General features: G+C 40.3%; 2 protein-coding genes across 2 annotated transcripts in view; one reads left to right on the top strand and one right to left on the bottom strand.

Moving 5' to 3' along the window:
• Positions 1 to 26,372, bottom strand: part of gfod1 (glucose-fructose oxidoreductase domain containing 1) — a 54,713-nt gene that overhangs the window by 22,072 nt on the left and 6,269 nt on the right. The gene's annotated exons all lie outside the window — the stretch shown is intronic.
• LOC140678965 (E3 SUMO-protein ligase ZBED1-like) lies at positions 1,049 to 26,372 on the top strand. Its single transcript, XM_072913575.1, has 3 exons — positions 1,049 to 1,374; positions 1,873 to 3,178; positions 26,247 to 26,372. Exons 1-3 carry the CDS (start codon positions 1,151 to 1,153, stop codon positions 26,370 to 26,372), a joined length of 1,656 nt encoding a protein of 551 aa, XP_072769676.1. The 5' UTR covers positions 1,049 to 1,150.

Here is a 26,372-nt window from a genome sequence, read left to right as displayed (position 1 = left end):
GGAGTCAGGGCTACGGAGGCAGGCTACTGCTATTCAAGCGCTGCCCAGCCGTTCATCACCCCTAAGGGATTCAAGCGTGGAAGGCGTGGGATTGGGAGTGAGGTATGTGTGTGTGGCGTATATTTTTTGTGGATGCGTGTGTGTGTGTAAGCCTGCAGCATGTCTCTGTTCCGCGACCTTGGTGTTCTTGCAACCGCCAGTCAGTCCAAAGTCAACAACAACAGGTGTGTGTCCATCAGAGACAAGAAGGGAGTTTGTTGTGTCTTCGCCGCATTGTCCTTCGGGAGAGTCCCGAAGCCAGGGAAACAATCCAAATTAAGAATGATTTGTTTGCAAGCAAAAATAAAATTTTCACTTTTAATTGTCTATTACTGGTCCTCAAATGCATCCTGCAGGGCAAGACGGTCCGATGTTAGCCAAATCACAAGAGTGTCCACAGTTCTTCCCGCATCCTCCAATCAGTTGTGGCAGCCTTGGGATACTTTGAAGGCTGCCAGCAACTTCCAATTTGTCGACAAACCAGAGCAAGGCTTATTACAATCAGCAGATGTCCTGTTGTCATAATTCTGAATAGGTGGATATTTTCACATCCTCCACATCCTCGACTGCAAGGGTCGCCAGGCTTGCGGCACTCCTTGTTCTCCAAGAGTCCGTCATGTGTCCAGTAACAACCGCTCCGTCAAGACAGGCCGGTTCCCCCAAACCAAAGATCTTGTCAATTTCGTTGAGAGTTAATTAGCTCCATTGTTTAGATTTGGAGAGCAGTGAAAAAAAAGGCAAGAAGAAAGTTAAGACAAGACAAGACAAAGAAGCAAACAGGAGAGATGAGGGAGAGGGAAGGGGAGCGTCCGCCCTCGATGAGCGCCAGTGAGAACTGGACTCGCTCTCATATTGTGCTGCACTCACCATGTCACAACTTCATAATACAACAGTCAGACACTCTCTTTCTGACAACAATATATATATATATATATATATATATATATATATATATATATATATATATATATATATATATATATATATATATATATATATATATATTAAGGCTGAAACGACGCGTCGACGTAGTCGACGTCATCGGTTACGTAAATACGTCGACGTCATTTTTGTGCGTCGGCGCGTCGCATATTTACGTCACACCACTGTCATGGCGGAGCGCAGAGCAAACGATGCGAGCGAGGGGAAAAAAACACGCCAAAAGTCGTCAAAAGTGTGGGAGTATTTTAATAAACGGCCTAATAATGTTGTTTTATGCACACTGTGTCGAGCGGAAATGGCGTATCACAGCAGCACAACGGCTATGAACGAGCATCTAAAAAGAAAACATCCGACAGCGTTCTTCCCATCACCATCAACGAGTCAATCATCCGCGTGAGTATACGTTGTCATCATTACAAAAAAACATGAATGTGTCATTTGTATCTGCGTTGTAAATTCATAAACTAAAGCACCGTTTCGCTCTGAGAGGCGCGTTTGGCGTGCCTGTTCAGTGTTTACAAAGACGCGCTCCTCTTTAACGCTAACGTTAATAAGTTGTACAAATACCTTTTACAACATTAACAGTTACATATACTATCTTTAACGCTAACGTTAATAAGTTGTGCAAATACCTTTTACAACATTAACAGTTACATATACTATCTTTAACGCTAACGTTAATAAGTTGTGCAAATACCTTTTACAACATTAACAGTTACATATACTATGTACAAACGAACAATTAACTTCACTTTAATCATACTATCATTGTTGTGTTATTAAACCAATTTAACAAGATAATGTGTGTAGTTTAATTAACCTTTTGTATTAAAGTAAGCTGTATTTGGGTATATTTAAAATGAAAATTAATCGTTGTCTCTTATGTTGCAGCAAACGACAAAGCAGTGTCCAGGATTTTTTTCCAAAGAGGCATGGGACTGAATGCACACCCCAAGTGGCCGCTGACCTGACTGATGGTGTCCTGGAAATGATGGTCATAGACATGAGGTCATTAAATATGGTAGAAGGGGAAGGGTTTCAAAAAATGATCAAACGGTTTCACTCTGGCTACACACTACCATCAAGAACCCACTTCACTAAGCTTATGGAGCAAAAATACACAAAGAAAATGAATGAAGTCAAAGCAATCCTGAAAAATGTGAAAGGAAAACTGACACTCACAACTGATGCATGGACAAGTATGGCCACTGAAGCTTACCTTGGTGTCACCATTCACTTTGTTAATGATGAGTGGGAGCTTACCTCAATTAACTTGACAACAATGCCCCTCAATGAAAAGCACACTGCAGAAAACATTGCCTCTTGGATTGAGGATGTTGTCAATAAGTTTGAAATAAACATAAAACTAGTACAAGTCATTGTACATGACAATGCTGCAAATGTTGTTGCAGCTTTAAGAGTTCTTGAGGAAAGACATGGTGTTTCATCCCTCAGATGTGTTGGCCATACTCTACAGCTTGTAGTTAACCATGCTCTAAAGGACAACCACATCAGCAGAGCTTTAGGAGCAGCAAGAAGTTTGGTCGAGCACTTCAGAAAAAGTGAGCTATCCAGTACAAAACTAAAGGTTAAGCAAAAACAAATGGGTTCTCCAGACCACAGCCTCATACAAGATGTGTCTGTGAGATGGAACAGTTCCTTTTACATGATTAGTCGCCTGCTTGAGCAGAGGTGGCCAATAACAGCAACTCTGTCAGATCCGGAGGTCACTCAAAGAGGGAAGCATTTTCTGGATCTTAAGGCTGACCAGTGGAGCTTGCTTGAAGAACTTGAACAAGTTCTGAAACCTTTTGAATGTGCAACTGTGTACCTGAGTGGAGAATCTTATGTAACAGTTTCCGCTGTCCCTCTGCTGGTCAAAGGGCTTTGGAAGGCTACACAAACTGCTTTTGAAAATGCATCAATCAAGTGTTTCCAGGTCACTGCTGCACGTGAGATAACATCCAGGTGGGAAGCCGAGACCACATTCAAAGATGATGGACCAAATGTGTGCATATTAGCAGCTGCACTTGACCCACGATTCAGGAAGCTGAAATTCCTGACTGCAGATGAGTGTTTAAAAGTTCAATACAAGCTGCATGCAATAGTTCTGGAGGAGAAAAGAAGGGAAAAGGAGAGACACGCTCAACAGGGCACAGCAATGCAAGTGGAAAGACCAGATGCTGACAGGCAGCCTGTATCTTTACTAGACACACTTCTTGGCTCAGATTCAGATGAACTCAGCAACAATGAGGAAGACAACAATGACAGTAATGATGCTGAAATGGTCAGAAACGAGTTAGTGTCTTATTTTGGAGAATCCCCCATTTCCAAGGATGAAAACCCATTAAAATGGTGGAAAGAACATCAGGCTCGGTCTTACCTCTCAGTTCCAGCCACATCGACCCCTTCTGAGCGCCTATTTTCAGCTGCTGGGAATATTGTAAACAAGAAAAGAACCAGCCTCACCCCAGAGCATGTAGACATGCTAACCTTTCTTCATTACAACTGTTAGTCACTCACTGGAATGAGTAGAATTGGTTATAGTGTACTGTGTTGGACTGGATGTTTATTTTGCACATTTTAAAAGAAATACTTAATGTTTACAGTGCTCCAGAATATTTAGATTGGCACAAATGTTTACAGTGTTACAGAATGTTTTGCCATGTTTTCAATGTTGACTGAGTGGCCATACTTTTTTTTTTGGGAAATAAAAGCCATGCCTTTTGAAAAAACTGGCCTAAATTTATTTTTTTCATCTTAATTTTAAATTAAAAAAATAATCGGTAAAAGGAAAAATAATCTATAGATTAATCGAAAAAATAATCTATAGATTAACCGATTAATCGGAAAAAAAAACAATCTATAGATTAATCGATAGAAAAATAATCGTTAGCTGCAGCCCTAATATATATATATATATATATATATATATATATATATATATATATATATATATATATATATATATATATATATATATACAAACCCTGTTTCCACATGAGTTGGGAAATTGTGTTAGATGTAAATATAAACGGAATACAATGATTTGCAAATCCTTTTCAACCCATATTCAATTGAATGCACTACAAAGACAAGATATTTGATGTTCAAACACATAAACTTTATTTTTTTTGCAAATAATAATTAACTTAGAATTTCATGACTGCAACACGTGCTAAAGTAGTTGGCAAAGGGCATGTTCACCACGGTGTTACATGGCCTTTCCTTTTAACAACACTCAGTAAACGTTTGGGAACTGAGGAGACACATTTTTAAGCTTCTCAGGTGGAATTCTTTCCCATTCTTGCTTGATGTACAGCTTAAGTTGTTCAACAGTCCGGGGGTCTCCGTTGTGGTATTTTAGGCTTCATAATGCGCCACACATTTTCAATGGGAGACAGGTCTGGACTACAGGCAGGCCAGTCTAGTACCCGTACTCTTTTACTATGAAGCCACATTGATGTAACACGTGGCTTGGCATTGTCTTGCTGAAATAAGCAGGGGCGTCCATGGTAACGTTGCTTGGATGGCAACATATGTTGCTCCAAAACCTGTATGTACCTTTCAGCATTAATGGCGCCTTCGCAGATGTGTAAGTTACCCATGTCTTGGGCACTAATACACCCCCATACCATCACAGATGCTGGCTTTTCAACTTTGCGCCTATAACAATCCGGATGGTTCTTTTCCTCTTTGGTCCGGAGGACACGACGTCCACAGTTTCCAAAAACAATTTGAAATGTGGACTCGTCAGACCACAGAACACTTTTCCACTTTGTATCAGTCCATCTTAGATGAGCTCAGGCCCAGCGAAGCCGACGGCATTTCTGGGTGTTGTTGATAAACGGTTTTTGCCTTGCATAGGAGAGTTTTAACTTGCACTTACAGATGTAGCGACCAACTGTAGTTACTGACAGTGGGTTTCTGAAGTGTTCCTGAGCCCATGTGGTGATATCCTTTACACACTGATGTCGTTTGTTGATGCAGTACAGCCTGAGGGACCATAGATGGTGAAATCCCTAAATTTCTTGCAATTGCACTTTGAGAAACGTTGTTCTTAAACTGTTTGACTATTTGCTCACGCAGTTGTGGACAAAGGGGTGTACCTCGCCCCATCCTTTCTTGTGAAAGACTGAGCATTTTTTGGGAAGATGTTTTTATACCCAATCATGGCACCCACCTGTTCCCAATTTGCCTGTTCACCTGTGGGATGTTCCAAATAAGTGTTTGATGAGCATTCCTCAACTTTATCAGTATTTATTGCCACCTTTCCCAACTTCTTTGTCAAGTGTTGCTGGCATCAAATTCTAAAGTTAATGATTATTTGCAAAAAAAAAAAAGTTTATCAATTTGAACATCAAATATGTTGTCTTTGTAGCATATTCAACTGAATATGGGTTGAAAATGATTTGCAAATCATTGTATTCCGTTTATATTTACATCTAACACAATTTCCCAACTCATATGGAAACGGGGTTTGTATATATATATATATATATATATATATATATATATATGCAGTATATACAGTACATATACTGTATGTATATATTATTTTAGTAGTTCAAAGGTGAAGTAAAAACTGTTTTAGAATTAAGTTCCCCATACTTGTACAACATGCACAACACAATTAGTCATTAATTGTCCCTGACTAAAATACATTTATCAAAGAAACACAATCATTAAGGGACTCGAACCCTCAATCTTCTGATCCGAAGCCTTATCCATTACGCCACATGGTCCTATGGCACCTTCCCTGAATTTTATCATATTGTTCTGTGTAATGATTATATATGTCAGCAACACAACATTTTACTGAAGACAACAATTTTAATAGTGTATACTGGAACTCGCTAATGTTGATAACTTGTCTATGTTAACGTGTGTTCTCTCTCGGGAGGCAATATTGTACTGAACATACAATAGAACGTGTTTATCTCGACGAGTCTATGTCGACCAACTCATCAAGTCGTGTTCCACTTGTTCTTCTTGTGACTAAAACTTGACCACTTCACTAAAATATTGTTTGTTTATGATCATTCGCTTTTGTCGACACAAACAGGTAATTTCTATGAACTATCAGTCCGACTATGTTGACATGTGGTACAGTATTGTTAAGGTCAACATTTTCACTAAGCAGCAACATTACTACTGTTTAATTACACAACATTAGACCATACACACACTAACTTCCTGTTCAGTGGAAAGTTAGCTTCAAATTAAAAGCATGGCAGTATTCCCCTACCCCACTGTTTCACATATTTAGCCAAAAGAAGAAAGATTGTAGCAAATGTGTACAGCAGTTCTGTTTGATAATAATACACATTTTCAAAAGAAAACAGAAGAATATAAATAAAGATATGCACAAATGGAAGAAAACCATTTTAACAAAAAAAAATACTTAGTGGTCATACAGTACATTCTTTTTATGTTTCTAAACAAAATCACAAGTAAATGTTCAATGTTTCAGTTACGCCAATACCGCTTATGTCGACGTTAGTCAGTGAGTCCAAGCTGTGTCGACTAAACGGGTTCCAGTGTAAATAAATCTAATTAAAAATGTGCCTGAAAGAAAATATTTAGTAATAGAAATCTATATTTTTTGTGATTTCAGGTACTTATTCTTGCTTAGATGTCAGCTTTTTGTATGATGTGTAAAACTATAATACTAAAACTATAGTACTAAATATATATATTGCCTATACTGGCTCACCTGCACTGGCTTCCTGTGCACTTAAGATGTGACTTTAAGGTTTTACTACTTACGTATAAAATACTACACGGTCTAGCTCCATCATACCATATGTCCTGGCCAGAAATCTGCGTTCAAAGAACTCCGGCTTATTAGTGATTTCCAGAGCCCAAAAAAAGTCTGCGGGCTATACAGCGTTTTCTGAAGCTGCAGTCTATTATCAAACAACTTTAAAAATGTATGACTGATGAAGATCATTAGTTTCACTCAGCTTAACTTTCTCCTTCCAATAATGTTGTTGATTTCCTTTACTGCTAAAAGTGTTGCCATTAACTACGAGACTATGGAGGGTTGAGCAGTGACCAAAGAAGAGCTCGATGGCCTCTGAGGTTCTAATACGTGCACTAAAAGCATATTAACAATCATGACCAGGCACTCATTTTTTTAATCACTGCATTAAGCTACAATACAAACTAAAACCATAACCATAACAATACAGTACATGATCATGAAGTAATATGTGCAAACTCTCTTGATTCGGACACAGTCTGATAACTAGCAAAAGTAAACAGACTTTAACAGTCGTAAGGCTGCATGTTTATTATATAAACGTATGATAAAATACATTTCCTCTGTTTCTTTTTAAATTATAACAAATTGAGACACTGTGATGTTGCTACTTGTTATAGGTTTCATTGATAAGCCTCTTAGGATCTGATCTACTAAGATAACAAAATACAAATAGTGTGTACAAAGTATAAAATTGTGTGTACTATTAGCCGGTGTGTTGTGGGTGATCTACTAAGACTGTGTGTACAATTGATAACCGCTATATATAAATGAGTATTTTGTGTGTACTATGTGTCACCATGGAGACACTCATTTACTGCACATCAATGACATGCTCCAACCTGTGTTGTTTTGTTATGTTGTGTACCACGCAGCACACAAATATAATCAGCTCCACCTTTTTTAGAAGTTCCTCCAGCGAATACAACGGAACCTAATTTTTAGCACGCCGAAGGTGCATTATGTGACACGCTTGCACTGACAGTAAAGATCCAGGTGAATGAAAATGCATGTTGCAAGATGTTTTTTTCATCTGTATATAGAGGAGATATACATTTGTTTTGGTGTCTGCTGGCTCCAAATCAGCACACAAAAGAGTTCCCCTTCAAGGGCTGTACAAATACATTTAGATATATATATATTTTTTGATGATTGATACCATACACACTACATACTGTACTGTACATTCATACTGAAAGTAAGGAGTTAACCGTCATGACAGAAGTGAAATCTGGTTGCCACAGAGAAAGTAGAAGTGTTATCACACTCCAACCTTCTGTGGTCGTAACGTCACCTTGGGTCTAATTAACTGCCGAGCGAGGCTAATCAGCACAGTTGTCCTCTGCATGCACGTTTTCGTCACAACAAACAAATGACAGTCTTGTTGTTTTAGGCGAAGTTGGTAGAGTGGCTGTGCCAGCAATCGGAGTGTTGCTGGTTACTGGGGTTCAATCCCCACCTTCTACCATCCTAGTCACATCCGTTGTGTCCTTGGGCAAGACATTTCACCCCTTGCTCCTGATGGCTGCTGGTTAGCGCCTTGCATGGCAGCTCCCGCCATCAGTGTGTGAATGTGTTTGTGAATGGGTGAATGTGGTAATACTGTCAAAGCGCTTTGAGTACCTTGAAGGTAGAAAAGCGCTATACAAGTGTAACCCATTTATCATTTATTTAAATCACCTTCACTTCAACAGCCTCTTCTAGTATCAGTATATGGTCGATACTACAGTGATTACATTGATATATTTTTTTATAATCACAGATTTATTTTTTGTATTTTTCGTTGTTGTTTACTATATATCGGGGATAATTATCTCGATACAGGAAGGCTTCTAGGGCAAAACCCAAATGATTTAAATGAAAGCCAATAGTAGATTTTGTTTTTGTTTTGTTATTGTGCACAAGACACTTATTTTTGTTAAAAAATACATGTAGCATTAAATACCACACATTTACTACATCCTCTAGTTTACAACCATACTAACTGATTCTACTTCTAATTAGATAATCTTGATTAAAAATGTGTTACTGTGTTTACTTTAATTATTTTCTATAAAACATTTTCATTTCCATAATCTGTTGCCAAAGTATCTTAATTGTGATGTGTGTGAGTGTGTTTGTGTGTATGTGTTTGTGTGTGTGTGTGTGTGCGTGCGTGCGTGCGTACGTGTGTGTGTGTGTTTGTGTGTGATGTACAGCTGTATATTGTCAAAGTGTATTAAAATTGGAACTTTTGTCCAGAATGGAACCAATGATCCAGTAATTGCATTATTTTTTATGGGAATATTTGTGTCCAAATAATAACTTTTCTAATTGTGAACCCTGTATAAAGTTAATTGGGGTTTTACTGTATTGAATGATTTTTGAGAGTGAATGCACTGTATCACAAAATGTAGGAACACAAAAGGAAATAACACAAAATGTTGTAACTCAAAACTTCGTAACCTGACGGGTTGCGGCTTGCAGATGCTCATGGTAGAATTTAACAATTTGGCAAAAATACCGGACAATTATTTAAATTTCATGGCTGGCTTACAGCGTGGACACTCTTTGGTCACATACGACCGCCAGACAATTCTGGATGTGGATAGATCGGGCCGGTTTGTACTGAAAGATGCTTGTACGTTGGACCTCCTCGCTAGCATGGGAATACTTCGCCGGCTACATCCAGCGGCCTTTGAAGCAGCGGAGTCAAGTACCAGCGGGGACCGTCAACGGAAGACACGTAAGTGGTGTGATCGGAAGCAGAAGCGGGAATGCCGAGCGGGGCTAACAACAAAGCTAAAGGCTAATCCTCACAGAACGCCGCTTCCTTCCATCCTGCTTTCAAATGTCCGCTCCCTGGAGAACAAACTGGACTACCTGAAGCTGGATTTAAATGCAAGACACGAGATGAGAGACTGCTGCGCCATATTTCTAACAGAAACGTGGTTGAAATCATCCGTTCCGGACGAGGCAGTTAGAATCGAGGGGCTAACTATGTTTCGGGCGGACAGGAGTAGATCTCTCACTGGTAAATCCCGTGGCGGTGGTGTTTGCATATACGTCAATAATAACTGGTGCAATAATGGGAAGATAGTACCACGTCACTGCTCTCCTGGTGTTGAACTATGAACTATAAAATGCAGGCCATTTTATTTACCCAGGTATTTCAGTGCTATGATCTTCACAGCAGTGTACATTACCCCCCAGTGCTAACACCAAAGACGCTTTGAATGCTTTGTACTGCTCCATCAATGAACTGCAAACTACACATCCAGAGGGAGTTTTCATCGTGGCAGGGGATTTTAAGCTAACATGAAAACAGTTTTCCCTCATTTCCATCAGTATGTGAATTTTACAACCAGGGGTGGAAGTAGATTGGATTTGGTGTATAGTAATATTAAACAGGCGTATAAAGCTGCACCACGCTCCCACCTCGGCTCCTCAGACCATCTATCTGTGATGCTAATCCCTGCTGATCAGGAAGAAATCTACAGTAAAGCAGGTGAGGACCTGGCCAGAGGGAGCAATGGAAGCATTACAAGACTGCTTCGAAACCACAGACTGGGACATGTTCAAAGCAGCCGCCACCGAAAATCACCACACATGTATGGAGGAGTATGCAGAGTCTGTGTCCGCATACATTCAGAAGTGCATGGAGGATGTCAGTGTGATCAAGAACATCCCCATACGGGCCAACGAGAAACCCTGGATGAACAGTGAGGTACGTGCAATGCTGAAGGCTCGGAACAAGGCTTTTAAGTCTGGCGACATGGTGGCATTAAAATCAGCCAGAGCTAACCTGAACCGTGCCATTAAGGTTGCAAAGCGTGCTCACAGTCAGAAAGTGCAGGACTTCTTCGAGAACCCTACAAACACTAGACGAATGTGGCAGGGCATACAGGTCATCACGGACTATAAAGCTGCCCCCTGTCCCTGTGACAACAGTATCAGCTTCCTAGATGACCTTAACAACTACTTTGCAAGGTTTGAGGCACTTAACACCACTCCGGCGAGAAAATCCATCCCTCGCCCGGATGTCCGTAAAACCCTGAGGAGAGTGAACCCCCGGAAAGCACCGGGACCTGATGACATTCCGGGCAAGGTGCTTAAGGGATGTGCAGACCAGCTGGCTGGGGTTCTCACAGACATCTTCAACATCTCGCTGACCCAGGCTGTGGTACCATCATGTTTTAAGACGGCCACAATCATTCCAGTGCCAAAAAAAGCCACAATCTCCTCCCTCAATGATTACCGCTCCGTTGCACTCACCACCATCATAATGAAGTGCTTCGAGACGCTGGTAAAGCAATATATTGTCTCCAGACTTCCCCCCACATTCGACCCACACCAGTTTGCTTATCGTCCTAACCGCTCCACAGAGGACGCCATCTCCTCTGCACTTCACCTGAGCTTAGAACATCTGGAAGGAAAGGACACACACGTGCGGATGTTGTTTCTGGACTTCAGCCCAGCATTCAACACCATCATCCCGCAGCACTTGGTGAGCAAACTGGCCCCCCTTGGATTCAGTACCCCCCTTTGCAACTGGCCGCTTGACTTCCTCACAGACAGACCCCAATCTGTGAGAGTGGGCAACAACACCTCCAGTGCCATCTCCCTGAGCACCGGCTCCCCACAGGGCTGCGTCCTGAGTCCACTGCTGTCCACGTTGATGACTCATGACTGCTGCGCCAGGTCCACTACTAACCACATTGTGAAGTATTCGGACGACACGAAAGTAGTGGGCCTCATCCATGACAACAATGACATGGACTACAGGGAGGAGGTGAAACATCTGGTTGACTGGTGCAGAACCAACAACCTGGTCCTGAATGTCAACAAGACCAAGGAGATCATCGTTGACTTCAGGAAGCACCAGTCCAGCCACGCTCCACTCTACATCAACGGCACAGCGGTAGAGATAGTAAGCAGCACCAAGTTCCTGAGGGTGCAGATAACTAACAATATAACCTGGTCCCTACACACCGGAGCTCTTGTAAAAAGAGCTCAGCAGCGCATGCACTTTTTGCGTCGGATGAAAAGAGCACAGCTCCCTCCCCCCATTCTCACAACATTCTACAGAGGCACTATAGAGAGCCTGCTGACCAACAGCATCTCTGTCTGGACTGGAGCCTGCAATCCCTCAGACTGGAAGTCTCTCCAGAGAGTGGTGAGGATGGCGGAAAAGATCATCAGGACTCCTCTTCCTCCTATCCAGGAGATCGCAAAAAGCCGCTGCCTGACCAGGGCTCAGAAAATCTGCAAAGACTCCTCCCACCCCCACCAAGGACTGTTTTCACTGCTGGACTCTAGAAAGAGGTTCCGCAGCCTCCGAAGCAGAACCTCCAGGTTCTGTAACAGCTTCGTCTATCAAGCCGTAAGACTCTTGAACGCATCATAATTAAATTATCCCCTCAACTCCCCCCAAAATGGATTAACTCGCTGGAATAAAAAAGACAATATAACATACATCCATAAACGTGGACGCATGTGAAAAAGTGCAATATATTTATCTGTACAGTAATCTATTTATATATTTATATATATATTTATATATATATTTACATATTATTTATATATATTTATTTATATATACAGCACGGTGGAAGAGGGGTTAGTGCGTCTGCCTCACAATACGAAGGTCCTGAGTAGTGTTGGGGTTCAATTCCAGGCTCGGGATCTTTCTGTGTGGAGTTTGCATGTTCTCCCCGTGACTGCATGGGTTCCCTCCGGGTACTCCGGCTTCTTCCCACCTCCAAAGACATGCACCTGGGGATAGGTTGATTGGCAACACTAAAAATTGGCCCTAGTGTGTGAATGTGAGTGTGAATGTTGTCTGTCTATCTGTGTTGGCCCTGCGATGAGGTGGCGACTTGTCCAGGGTGTACCCCGCCTTCCGCCCGATTGTTGCTGAGATAGGCTCCAGCGCCCCCCGCGACCCCAAAGGGAACAAGCGGTAGAAAATGGATGGATGGATGGATATTTATTTATATATATGCACCTTATTGCTTCTTTATCCTGCACTACCATGAGCTTATGTAACGTAATTTCGTTCTTATCTGTGCTGTAAAGTTCAAATTTGAATGACAATAAAAAGGAAGTCTAGTCTAAGTCTAAGTCTAACCTGTATTTGTTTTATTTATCTATTTATATATTTTATTGTATGTTATTTATTTGTATGTTGATTTTATGATTGCATTTAATTGTATATTTTTTATTTGTATGCTGATTTTATGATTGCATTTTATTGTGTATTATCTATTTGCATGTTAATTTTATAATTGTATTTTATTGTATGACATGTATTTGTATATTGATTTGATGAATACATTTTAACGTATATGGTTTACAGTGGCGGGCCGTGTGTTTCCCACCTAGGCCTTCAGTGATATCACACTTCAATGATTATCTTTCAAAATACCATAATTGATGTTACCACGTGACCATTGCTGGAGAAATACTATACAGGAACACATTTACACCCTACTGGCATTGAACCACATCAACAGTGTACAAAACGGGTTATTTTCTGGCGTATTTAAAAATCAATTAAGACGCATCAGCAATTAAAACATATCTTATGTGGTACTGTCAAAATTAAAATGGCCAAATATTTGAACTCATTATTCGACGCCGTATAAGTCAGTGGTACACCTCGTCGTCCGCTGATTCGAGTGGAAATGGCGAGAATTTCTCCATTTGATCGCCAGAACAGCTGAGCTAGCTTCCGGGGTTGGCCAACATAGTCTCACAAGATGTAGTTTCTCTTTAAATCTCCTTCTTGAAAATGGCCTTGCAAATATATATCTGCCACCTAATCAAAGTTTTGTTCTCCTTCTCTGCTATCCCGGTCTGGCTACAGCGCAACACTTCCTGCTTCCCCGCAAAATTTAAACTTGTGAATGGATACTCACTTTGGAGTGACAAGTGAGTATCCAATCACAGTCTCGTTAACATCAGGCTACTTGGATAGGCTACTGTGAACAACTTGTGATCTGATTGGCTATCGCAACTGTCAATCAACTCTGTGTTCTCAAATTCATTAACGGTCCCGGTGAGTATCCAATCACAGGACGCGTAACTGTCACATTCAACGGGAAGCCATCTAGAAGGCCTTACTGACAACAACTCGTGACCTATCGCAACTGTCTATCACCTGTATGTCCCCGCAACTGTCTTATCACCTGTATGTCCCGGTTCACTTACAGTGCAGAGACGCCCACATTGTTGATTCTGAAGGCCTCTGGCAGATTTCGTACAGCATAGCAACATAAGCTAGCTGAATTCTGATTGGACACAAACTAAAACTAAAAACAACAGCACTGGAACGAGCATAATATGACATGAAGAGAATATGAGTACTTTTAGATACAAACCCCGTTTCCATATGAGTTGGGAAATTGTGTTAGATGTACATATAAATGGAATACAATGATTTGCAAATCATTTTCAACCCATATTCAGTTGAATATGCTACAAAGACAACATATTTGATGTTCAAACTGATAAACATTTTTTTTTTGCAAATAATCATTAACTTTAGAATTTGATGCCAGCAACACGTGACAAAGAAGTTGGGAAAGGTGGAAATAAATACTAATAAAGTTGAGGAATGCTCATCAAACACTTATTTGGAACATCCCACAGGTGTGCAGGCTAATTGGGAACAGGTGGGTGCCATTAATTGGGTATAAAAACATCTTCCCAAAAAATGCTCAGTCTTTCACAAGAAAGGATGGGGCGAGGTACACCCCTTTGTCCACAACTGCGTGAGCAAATAGTCAAACAGTTTAAGAACAACGTTTCTCAAAGTGCAATTGCAAGAAATTTAGGGATTTCAACATCTACGGTCCATAATATCATCAAAAGGGTCAGAGAATCTGGAGAAATCACTTCACGTAAGCGGCATGGCCGGAAAACAACATTGAATGACCGTGACCTTTGATCCCTCAGACGGCACTGTATCAAAAACCGACATCAATCTCTAAAGGATATCACCACATGGGCTCAGGAACACTTCAGAAAACCACTGTCACTAAGCCATTTATCAACAACATCGAGAAACGATGGACTGATGCAAAGTGGAAAAGTGTTCTGTGGTCTGACGAGTCCACATTTCAAATTGTTTTTGGAAATATTCGACATCGTGTCATCCGGACCAAAGGGGAAGCGAACCATCCAGACTGTTATCGATGCAAAGTTCAAAAGCCAGCATCTGTGATGGTATGGGGGTGCATTAGTGCCTAAGGCATGGGTAACTTACAAATCTGTGAAGGCACCATTAATGCTGAAAGGTACATACAGGTTTTGGAACAACATATCCTGCCATCTAAGCGCCGTCTTTTTCATGGACGCACCTGCTTATTTCAGCAAGACAATGCCAAGCCACACTCAGCACGTGTTACAACAGCGTGGCTTCGTAAAAAAAGAGTGCAGGTACTTTCCTGTCCCGCCTGCAGTCCAGACCTGTCTCCCATTGAAAATGTGAGGCGCATTATGAAGCGTAAAATACGACAGCGGAGACCCCGGACTGTTGAACGACTGAAGCTCTACATAAAACTGTCAATGGGGGTCGCAGCTTGCTGAGGGGTTGTTCTTCCAACGCAAGATAGACGGCTACGGACAACAGCGTGAAGGTAGGCTAGGATTTATTTAACATAAATCATGCACTACCGCGAACATAAACAATACAACCACAATCAACAACAAAAAAAAAAGGCAAGCGTGCCTAAAACGCAAGTGAAGCTAATCTTAAACAAAAACTAGGACATGGACATGGAAACTTACTTTTGTCAAAACGAGACCTGAACCGGAGTGACATAATGACAATGCAGGCAGGACGAGTGATGAACAAGGTATGCTTAAATAACAGTGACATGATTGGTGACAGGTGTGTGTGAGTCAAAACGTGAAACAGGTGCGTGACGTGACAGGTGAAAACTAATGGTTGCTATGGAGACAAATCAAAACAAAAGTGCACAAAAAGTCCAAAATTTAAACCGAACATTACTAAAACAAAACATGATCACACAGACATGACAAAAACAAGAATGGGAAAGAATTCCACTTTCAAAGCTTCAACAGTTAGTTTTCTCAGTTCCCAATCGTTTATTGAGTGTTGTTAAAAGAAAAGGTGATGTAACACAGTGGTGAACATGCACTTTCCCAACTACTTTGGCACGTATTGCAGCCATGAAATTTTAAGTTAATTATTATTTGCAAAAAAAATAATAAAGTTTGAGTTTGAACATCAAATATCTTGTCTTTGTAGTGCATTCAACTGAATATAAATAAATAATGATAAATGGGTTGTACTTGTATAGCGCTTTTCTACCTTCAAGGTACTCAAAGCGCTTTGACACTACTTCCACATTTACCCATTCACACACACATTCACACACTGATGGAGGGAGCTGCCATGCAAGGCGCTAACCAGCACCCATCAGGAGCAAGGGTGAAGTGTCTTGCTCAGGACACAACGGACATGACGAGGTTGGTACTAGGTGGGGATTGAACCAGGGACCCTCGGGTCGCGCACGGCCATTCTTCCACTGCGCCACGCCGTCCCTGGGTTGAAAAGGATTTGCAAATCATTGTATTCCGTTTATATTTACATCTAACTCAATTTCCCAACTCATATGAAAACGGGGTTTGTATTTAGGGAAAGTAAATTAAAAAATTATTTTATCTTTGATTATGATCATGATTTCTGGTTATGTTAGGCCAGCAGAGAAGGCCTTGCTGGCCCTGACGGCACACCAGTGATTGTTTATTTGAATACTGATTTCATGATTCCATTTTATTGTATGCCATTTATTATATCGATTTTATAAATTCCATTTTATTGTATGCTATTTTTTTGAATGTTCATTTTATGATTGCCTTTTATGGTTTATTATTCATTTGTATATAATTTTATCATTACATTTTATTGTATGTGGTTTATTTGCATGTTGATTTTATGATTGCATTTTATGGTGTAATTATTATTTGTATATGGATTTAGTCATTACATTATATTGTGTGCCATGTATTTGTATGTAGATTTTATGATTGCATTTTATTGAATGCCATTTATTTGTATTTTGATTTGATGACAATGCCTTACCACAAACATTGGTAAGACATTATCAAAAGTTGAGTGAAACTATTGAATACTTGGCTGTGGAAATGTCTCCAATATGGATTGGGTAAAAGTTATTACAGAGTTGTTAAGATATTCCATCATAAAGGTACAATAAAGTTGTTAAAACAAACAAAAAACACAGGGAAAGGTTGCTGCCGTGTTCATACTGTCATTCTCTTCTCTTGAACTTAAATTGTAGAGGGATGTTTAGGATTGATTTACTTTTCCTATTGTCCATATATTTATGATACACATGAGAAGTTTTGATCAGGAATATTCAGCTCAGTTGGTGAGCTGCTAAAAAGATGAACAAGGTGGAAGCTACCAGACCGCTGTAAAAAAGTGGCGTAGAAACGAAAGGGACAGTTTAACAATGTCGGGATGCTATGAGGATTAAATAAGCCCCGTCTTTTTTCCCCTGGCGGCTTCAGCTAAGGGCGTGCGGAACACATTTGTGTCAGGCGGCTGGGAATGTTAACAAGCAGCATGGCGGCTCCAATAATAGCTTGATGTTTTTCTTTAAGCCAATACCACAAGAAAGTAACGAAGGCACTTAAGGTTCAGTTAGGGCTCAACAAATTCAAAGAGTTCAACATGAACAACACTGATCATGTGACACCAAAAAACTACTACAGCTAATATAATATTCATAATGCAGTGGAACCCCCTTATGTTGACAATCAGGCAGTGAGAAACAGTCACTGGGACCAATAAAAAGAGGGGGAGGAGCAAGAACACACATTGCTGCTCCTTTAAATCTGTTGTCACGGAGATGAAATGCATGGACTTCTCTCTAGGGGGGAAAGGAAACCAGGATAAAACCAGCAAGTTTGATCATTTTTGGAGATAAAAACCCATAAAGTGTTTAGAAGAAGAAGAATTTGTTGTTGTCACATGTTTTACGTACTGCAAAATTTTGTCTGCATTTGACCCATCCTCTTGTATGTTTCCTTTTAAGTAGAATTGTACCTCAACTTACGAGTGTTTTGAGATAACATCTGTCTCAGCTAATTATTATGCTTCAAGTTGCGAGCAAAAATGTGTGTTACACGCCTGCCTACCACTAGTTGGCGTACTGAATGTCACAGTAAACCCTCTAGGATCCAAACCAAAACATCCACTCTTACTCACTAGAATTAGCTTATAGCAAGAGATGGACATAACTTTGTTTTTCTAATTATGGGAAAGAAGAAAGCGGGTGTGAAGGACAGTGCTAAGAAGAAGTGGATGATATTCATTGAATTAAAGAAGGAAATCGTCATAAACATGACAGAGCGTTTAGCTAGCTCACTTGGCAAAGCAGTGTGTATAAGGTAAGACGATATCTTGCGTTTGGTTTCGCAATATTATGCAAAAGCAACTTTGCTTGCCTTCTGGTACCTGCTGATCCGTATTTGGGATCTGCATAAATGCTGAAAAATTGTGCGGGTCCGCCTTTGTAGTCCGTGCCGACACCATAGTCGATAAGCTTCTTCTTTTTCTCTATCTTCTTGTTATGGGCAGTGTTGGGTTAGTTACTGTAAACCAGTAGTTAGTTACAGTTACAAGTTACTTTATTTAAAAAGTAACTCAGTTACTAACTCAGTTAAAAAAGTAATGTGTTACTGTGAAAAGTAACTATTTAGTTACTTCTTTTTTTCCTTCTTTTTTTTAAGGCTCCCATTAATGCCCTTTTAGCCTTCATTTCAGTACTGTTATTGCACTGGAGAATAATACAATCTGTTGATCAACTTGACATGCTTTTGCATCACTGAACTCTGCTAAGCAATGTTGTCTACATACAACACACAAAGGCAAAGATATGTTTTAAAGGGTCAATTTATTTCAGGCCAGAACAAATTGACAAAACTATTTTAAATAGCTGCAACATAACATACATAAGTAACAAACAGCATATTAACAACATAGCTGTAAACCTGGCTTCACCCAAGGAAGGCACACATGACATACACAAAGCCTAACCAGGCATTTTTTTCTCTCAAGGAATTGTGAAATAAAATCATGTCTTCAGGAGATCAACACTGTACTGAATCCCAGAACACTCTACGCATTTCCCCAGTTTTAGTTTAGAGATAAGGAAAGATTGGCCTGGCCCACTAGGATCCCTCTTTATGTTTGTGAACTTTATAGTCTATACATTTAGAGTGATGTGATAATCAAACACTCTAGAAGTCTAGAATGAAAGCGTATATAAGAGAATTGACAGAGTGTGTGTAACTTCAGTGCTGAATGATGCGCAGAGGCAGAGTTTGGAGAGTTTTCATTAGCTCGCTTTCCATTTTTATGTACTCACTATCCACTGTGTCCAGGTACGTGGAAAATGTTTTCTGTGCCATTTGCTGTTCATGCTAATGAGCTGCCTGAAATCGGGTGACTCCACTGTAGAAATAGCCTGCATGTCTTCTACCACATACGCTGAATGGCTCTATCAATGTTGTCCTGGCTAGCAGTCCCTCCGTTAAAATCCTTAGGTGGAGGTGAAGTGGCATCTGAGTCTGTGTCACACACACACACAGAGCGCGCCTCTTCTCTCCCTTGTTCAGACACTGCAGCTCTCCAATAAAACACACTCAGATCTTCTGTTTCTAGCCGATACTACATAAAAAATCACGTAAAATAACGCAGTAACGCATCATGTAGTAACAGTAACTGAGTTACTGAATATAAAAAATAACGCGTTAGACTACTAGTTACTTTGTAACGCGTTAGTCCCAACACTGGTTATGGGACATTCATCCTCCGCTGTTGCCATTTGTAATATAAAGTAGTGTAAAGTTCTTAATTACATCTGTCAGTAAACTCAACATGAAAGCGCTAAAACATACCGGTGTAGTGAGTATACATTATTCACCCTAGGAACTTTAGTTATTAGAGAGTTCCGGTCGGACGGTTTTTCACGGGACACATTTCCGGCGTTGTTGTTGCACTAGTGAGCCACGGATAAGAAAATGCTGCTCCGTTATTGGTTTAAAAATAGACCATTCATCTGCAGTGCGCCTTATAATCCGGTGCGCCCTATGGTCCAGAAAATACGGTACATAAAAACATTGTTTTCCTAAACTCAGATTTGTCATATTGTCATTCTGCCACGTTTACAATTTATAAGAATGTGTCCATTTTCAGATTCTTTAGTTCGAGTCTAAATACTGAGAGTTGAGTAAGATGTATTTATTCCCTTAAAGGGGAACTGCACTATTTTATTTTTATTGTGTCTATCGTTCACAATCATTATAAGAGACAAAATGACAAAAAGGGTTGTTGTTTTTTTTTGCATCCTAACATGGCTTGTTCTAGGTGGCTAGCAATGCAGCTAATGTTAGCAATCAATTCTACCTCTAAATCCCTTTAAAAATGCATTCAAAAACTGTTGGAGCGTAGCACTGCTAGTCTGCACCATACTGAAGCAGCATGGGTCAACAATAATAATATCTAAACATTTATCCATGAAAATAGGGAAAAGCTGCTGATGGTGTGTTTAAAGAAGAGAAAGCTGCAAGGAGACAGTGTAGAAGTCCACTCTCCAAGATGAACATTGTACATTATTATTAATGTACTACATTTGATTTTATTGTATTGTTTTTTTAACACTATTTATTATCTTAAAGTTGTTTTTTTCTTTTTAAGGCATGTTACATGCTTAAAATATTATTTTTTTTGTGGCCAAGCACTCATTAAATTGATTTTAATTTATTTTAATGGGTGACGCTGTTTCGCAATACAAGTTTTTTAAAGTACGGACTGGGTCACAGAACCATTTAAACTTGTATATTGATTATATTTGTATGCGAGCACGGGTCATACTGTATCAAGGTTAATTTGTGTCCTTATTAACAAATCTTTTTTTACACTGAATTTATACAACTAAATGTTTTTGCAATTGAATGTTGTGAACTTAATCAAATTATGCTGACAATTTCATTGAATGAAAAACTATAATAAACTAAGACTGACGCAATCAATCCTGTCTCAGAACCAGCCAATGAGATGACAAGTTTGCAGTCACGTGACAAAGGTCTTGCAAAACATCGGCAGTTTACGTAGTGCTACAGACTTTCAGATCAATCAATCTGTTGTATGTGCTTGGATCATTTTTCATGAACACTTTAAACGTGTGCAGGATGCTGTGCTTTGGTGAAACAAAAAAATCCTAAAATTCCATAAAAAGGGATAAAAGCTGATCACGTGATAATACAAAAGCAAATAATTCTGCACTGTATTTTTACATTGAATTTTTAAACACTTTATTTGAACAAACAATTTTTTTAAACCCACACATTTTGCTCACAAATGAAATTGTCAGCATAATCTGAAATCTGTTTGCAAAATTCCAATTCAACAAATTCAGTTCCATACATTCAGTTTAAAAAAAAAGGGTTTGTTCATAAAGACATAAATTAGCACTAGCATTATGCTGCTTTATTTCATTCATGGTATTATTAAAATATACATATACATATATATGTGTACATACATATACACATATATATGTATATATGTATATACATAATATATATATGTAAAATGTATATATATATACACATACAGTATATACGCACATACAGATATATACATATACACACATATACATATATGTAGAAACATATATATATACATATATATTTATATACATACACTATATTGCAAAAAGTATTTGGCCACCGATCCAAATGATCAGAATCAGGTGTCTTAATCACTTGGCCCAGCCACAGGGGTATTATATCAAGCACTTCGGCATGGAGACTGTTTCTACAAACATTTGTGAAAGAATGGGCCGCTCTCAGGAGCTCAGTGATTTCCAGCGTGGAACTGTCATAGGATGCCCACCTGTGCAACAAATCCAGTCGTGAAATTTCCTCGCTCCTAAATATTCCAAAGTCAACTGTCGGCTTTATTATAAGAAAATGGAAGAGTTTGGGAACAACAGCAACTCAGCCACCAAGTGGTAGGCCACGTAAACTGACAGAGAGGGGTCAGCGGATGCTGAAGCGCATAGTGCAGAGGTCGCCAACTTTCTGCACAGCCAATTGCTACAGAGCTCCAAACTTCATGTGACCTTCCAATTAGCCCACGTACAGTACGCAGAGAGCTTCAAGGAATGGGTTTCCATGGCTGAGCAGCCATACATCACCAAGTCCAATGCAAAGCGTCAGATGCAGTGGTGTAAAGCACGTCGCCAATGGACTCTAGAGCAGTGGAGACGCGTTCTCTGGAGTGATGAATCACGCTTTTCCATCTGGCAATCTGATGGACGAGTCTGGGTTTGGAGGTCGCCAGGGGAACGGTACATTTCGGATTGAATTGTGTGAAATTTGCACAGTGTCCTGACCTGAACCCGATAGAACACCTTTGGGATGAATTAGAATGGAGCCTCCTCGACCAACGTCAGTGTGTGACTTCACCAATGCGCTTTTGGAAGAATGGTCAAAAATTCCTATAATCACACTACGCAACCTTGTGGACAGCCTTCCCAGAAGAGTTGAAGCTGTAATAGCTGCAAAAGATGGATTGACATCATATTGAACCCTATGGGTTAGGAATGGGATGGCACTTCAAGTTCATATGTGAGTCAAGGGAGATGGCCAAATACTTTTGGCAATATAGTGTATATACATACAGTATACATGTATACACATTTATGTATATACATATATATACACACACACACATACACTGAACAAAAATATGAACGCAATACTTTTGTTACTGCTCCTATTCTTTATGAGTTGAATTCAAAGATCTAAAACATTTACTATATACACAAAATACCTATTCCTCTCAAACATTGTTCATAAATTTGTCTAAATCTGTGTTAGTGAGCATTTCTTCTTTGCCAAGATAATCCATCCTACCTCACAGGTGTGGCATATCAAGATGCTGATTAAACAGCACGATTATTGCACAGGTGTGCCTTAGGCTGCCCACAATAAAAGTCCACTACGAAATCGGCAGTTTTATCACACAGCACAATGCCACAGATGTTGCAAGTTTTAAGGGAGCGCGCAGTTGGCATGCTGACTGCAGGAATGTTCACCGAAGATGTTGCCCGTGAATTGAATGTACATTTCTCTACCATAAGCCGTCTCCAAAAGCGTTTCAGAGAATTTGGCAGTACATCCAACCAGCCTCACAACCGCAGACCACGTGTAACCCTACCAGCCCAGGACCTCCACATCCAGCAGGTGCACCTCCATGATCGTCTGAGACCAGCCACCCTGACAGCTGCTGCAACAATTGGTTTGCATAACCAAGGAATTTCTGCACAAACTGTAAGAAACCGACTCAGGGAAGCTCATCTGCATGCTCGTCGACCTCATCGGGGTATCGACTTGGGTGGGCAAATGCTTATAATTGATGGCGTCTGGCATGTTGGAGAGGTGTTCTTCTCATGGATGAATGATGAATCCCGGTTTTCACGGTTCAGGGCAGATGGCAGACAGCGTGTGTAGCGTTGTGTGGGAGAGCAGTTTGCTGATGTCAACGTTGTGATTTGAGTGGCCCACGGTGGGTGTGGGGTAATGGTATGGGCAGGCGTATATTATGGGCAACTAACGCAAGTATATTTTATTGATGGTATTTTAAATGCACAGAGATACCTTGACGAGATCCTGAGGCACATTGTTGTGCCATTCACCTGAGACAATCCCCTCATATTGCAGCACTGTGAGGTGGGATGGATTATCTTGGCTAAGAAAAATACTCACAAACACAGATTTAGACCGATTGTGAATGTGAATGTTTGAGAGGAATAGGCCTTTTGTGTCTATAGTAAAGGTTTTAGATCTTTGAGCTCAGCTAATGACAAATGGGAACAAAAACAAAAGTGTTGCGATTATTTTTGTTCAGTATATACAGTCGTGATCAAAAGTTTACATACACTTGTAAAGAACATAATGTCATGGCTGTCTTGAGTTTCCAATCATTTCTACAACTCTTATTTTTTTGTGATAGAGTGATTGGAGCACATACTTGTTGGTCACAAAAAACATTCATGCAGTTTGGTTCTTTTATGAATTATTATGGGTAACATCACATGCACAAAGATAAGACCTTCTGGAGGAAAGTTCTGGGGTCAGATGAAACAAAAAATTGAGCTGTTTGGCCACAATACCCAGCAATATGTTTAGAGGAGAAAAGGTGAGGCCTTTAATCCCATGAACACCATTCCTACCTTCAAGCATGGTGGTGGTAGTATTATGCTCTGGGCCTGCTTTGCCGCCAATGGAACTGGTGCTTTAAATGGGACAATGAAAAAGGAGGATTATCTCCAAATTCTTCAGGACAACCTAAAATCATCAGCCCGGAGGTTGGGTCTTGAGCGCAGTTGGGTGTTCCAACAGGACAATGACCCCAAACACACGTCAAAAGTGGTAAAGGAATGGCTAAATCAGGCTAGAATTAAGGTTTTAGAATGGCCTTCCCAAAGTCCTGACTTAAACGTGTGGACAATGCTGAAGAAACAAGTCCATGTCAGAAAACCAACAAATTTAGCTGAACTGCACCAATTTTGTCAAGAGGAGTGGTCAAAAATTCAACCAGAAGCTTGCCAGAAGCTTGTGGATGGCTACCAAAAGCGCCTTATTGCAGTGAAACTTGCAAAGGGACATGTAACCAAATATTAACATTGCTGTACCTATACTTTTGACCCAGCAGATTTGCTCACATTTTCAGTAGACCCATAATAAATTCATTAAAGAACTAAACTTCATGAATGTTTTTTGTGACCAACAAGTATGTGCTCCAATCACTCTATCACAAAAAAAAAGAGTTGTAGAAAGTGTTGGAAACTCAAGACAGCCATGACATTATGTTCTTTCGTGTATGTAAACTTTTGATCGCGACTGTATATATATATATATACATATATATATATATATATATATGTATATATATATATATATATATATATATATATATATATATATATATATATATATATATATATATACATATATATATATATATATATACTCACTGGATCGGTTCGCAGCCGAGTGTGAAGCGACTGGGATGAGAATCAGCACCTCCAAGTCCGAGTCCATGGTTCTCGCCCGGAAAAGGGTGGAGTGCCATCTCCGGGTTGGGAAGGAGATCTTGCCCCAAGTGGAGGAGTTCAAGTACCTCGGAGTCTTGTTCACGAGTGAGGGAAGAGTGGATCGTGAGATCGACAGGCGGATCGGTGCGGCGTCTTCAGTAATGCGGACGCTGTATCGATCCGTTGTGGTGAAGAAGGAGCTGAGCCGGAAGGCAAAGCTCTCAATTTACCGGTCGATCTACGTTCCCATCCTCACCTATGGTCATGAGCTTTGGGTTATGACCGAAAGGACAAGATCACGGGTACAAGCGGCTGAAATGAGTTTCCTCCGCCGGGTGGCGGGGCTCTCCCTTAGAGATAGGGTGAGAAGCTCTGCCATCCGGGGGGAGCTCAAAGTAAAGCCGCTGCTCCTCCACATCGAGAGGAGCCAGATGAGGTGGTTCGGGCATCTGGTCAGGATGCCACCCGAACGCCTCCCTAGGGAGGTGTTTAGGGCACGTCCGACTGGTAGGAGGCCGCGGGGAAGACCCAGGACACGTTGGGAAGACTATGTCTCCCGGCTGGCCTGGGAACGCCTCGGGGTCCACAGGAAGAGCTGGACGAAGTGGCTGGGGAGAGGGAAGTCTGGGCTTCCCTGCTTAGGCTGCTGCCCCCGCGACCCGACCTCGGATAAGCGGAAGAAGATGGATGGATGGATATATATATATATATATATATATATATATATATGAAGCATTATATACCATCTCTGTTACTGAAGAAGAGAAGCATTTGTTATATGCATAAATACCTGAAGAAATGTTTATTGTCATTTCCGTCAAAACCACATGCATGGTGCGCCGCTTTTGTTGACATATAATGTGAGATTGGTCTGTTTGTGTTGACATGTATCGTAACAATTGGTAACTTCATTCATAACAATTGTCTAATATGCACTCACTGACTTCCCGACGAGCTTCAAAATAAAAGCATGCCAACAACTACCACAACATACGCATTTTTTTTTTTATCTTTTAGATTGTTCACCACCAAAAGAAACATTTGTAAAACTTAGAAGCGAATTCGCACAGCAGCTCTGTTAGATAAGAATAATAATAATAAATATGCACAAATGGAAGAAAACCATGTCAACAACACAAAATATGCAATCAACACACATTGACATGATGCATGTTAACAAAGTCATGGGTAAATATGCAAACAATGGCAAGTTTCAATTTCAGTTATGTTGACAACCGCTTATGTTCACATCAGTCAACCACTCCTAATGACGTCGACGTGAACAAGTTCCAATGTACTAATATTCTACAAACAGCACTTTAGCATAAAAATAAAGTTCATGTTTGATGCATGTAAAGATTCAACCCCAACACGTAGCAAAAGTTCACTTCCAAGTTGTCAGTCCACAGCAAAGAAAGGCGGAGCTTAAAGTGGGCGGTGACAAGGAGGTTTTCGAGCAAGGAATGCTGACTAAGCGTGCATGA

This window comes from Nerophis lumbriciformis, linkage group LG07, assembly GCF_033978685.3.
Source record: "Nerophis lumbriciformis linkage group LG07, RoL_Nlum_v2.1, whole genome shotgun sequence".
In the NCBI taxonomy this organism is placed as follows: domain Eukaryota; kingdom Metazoa; phylum Chordata; class Actinopteri; order Syngnathiformes; family Syngnathidae; genus Nerophis; species Nerophis lumbriciformis.
The sequence above is the reverse complement of the archived record's forward strand: the minus strand, read 5'-3'. Positions and strand labels throughout refer to the sequence as shown.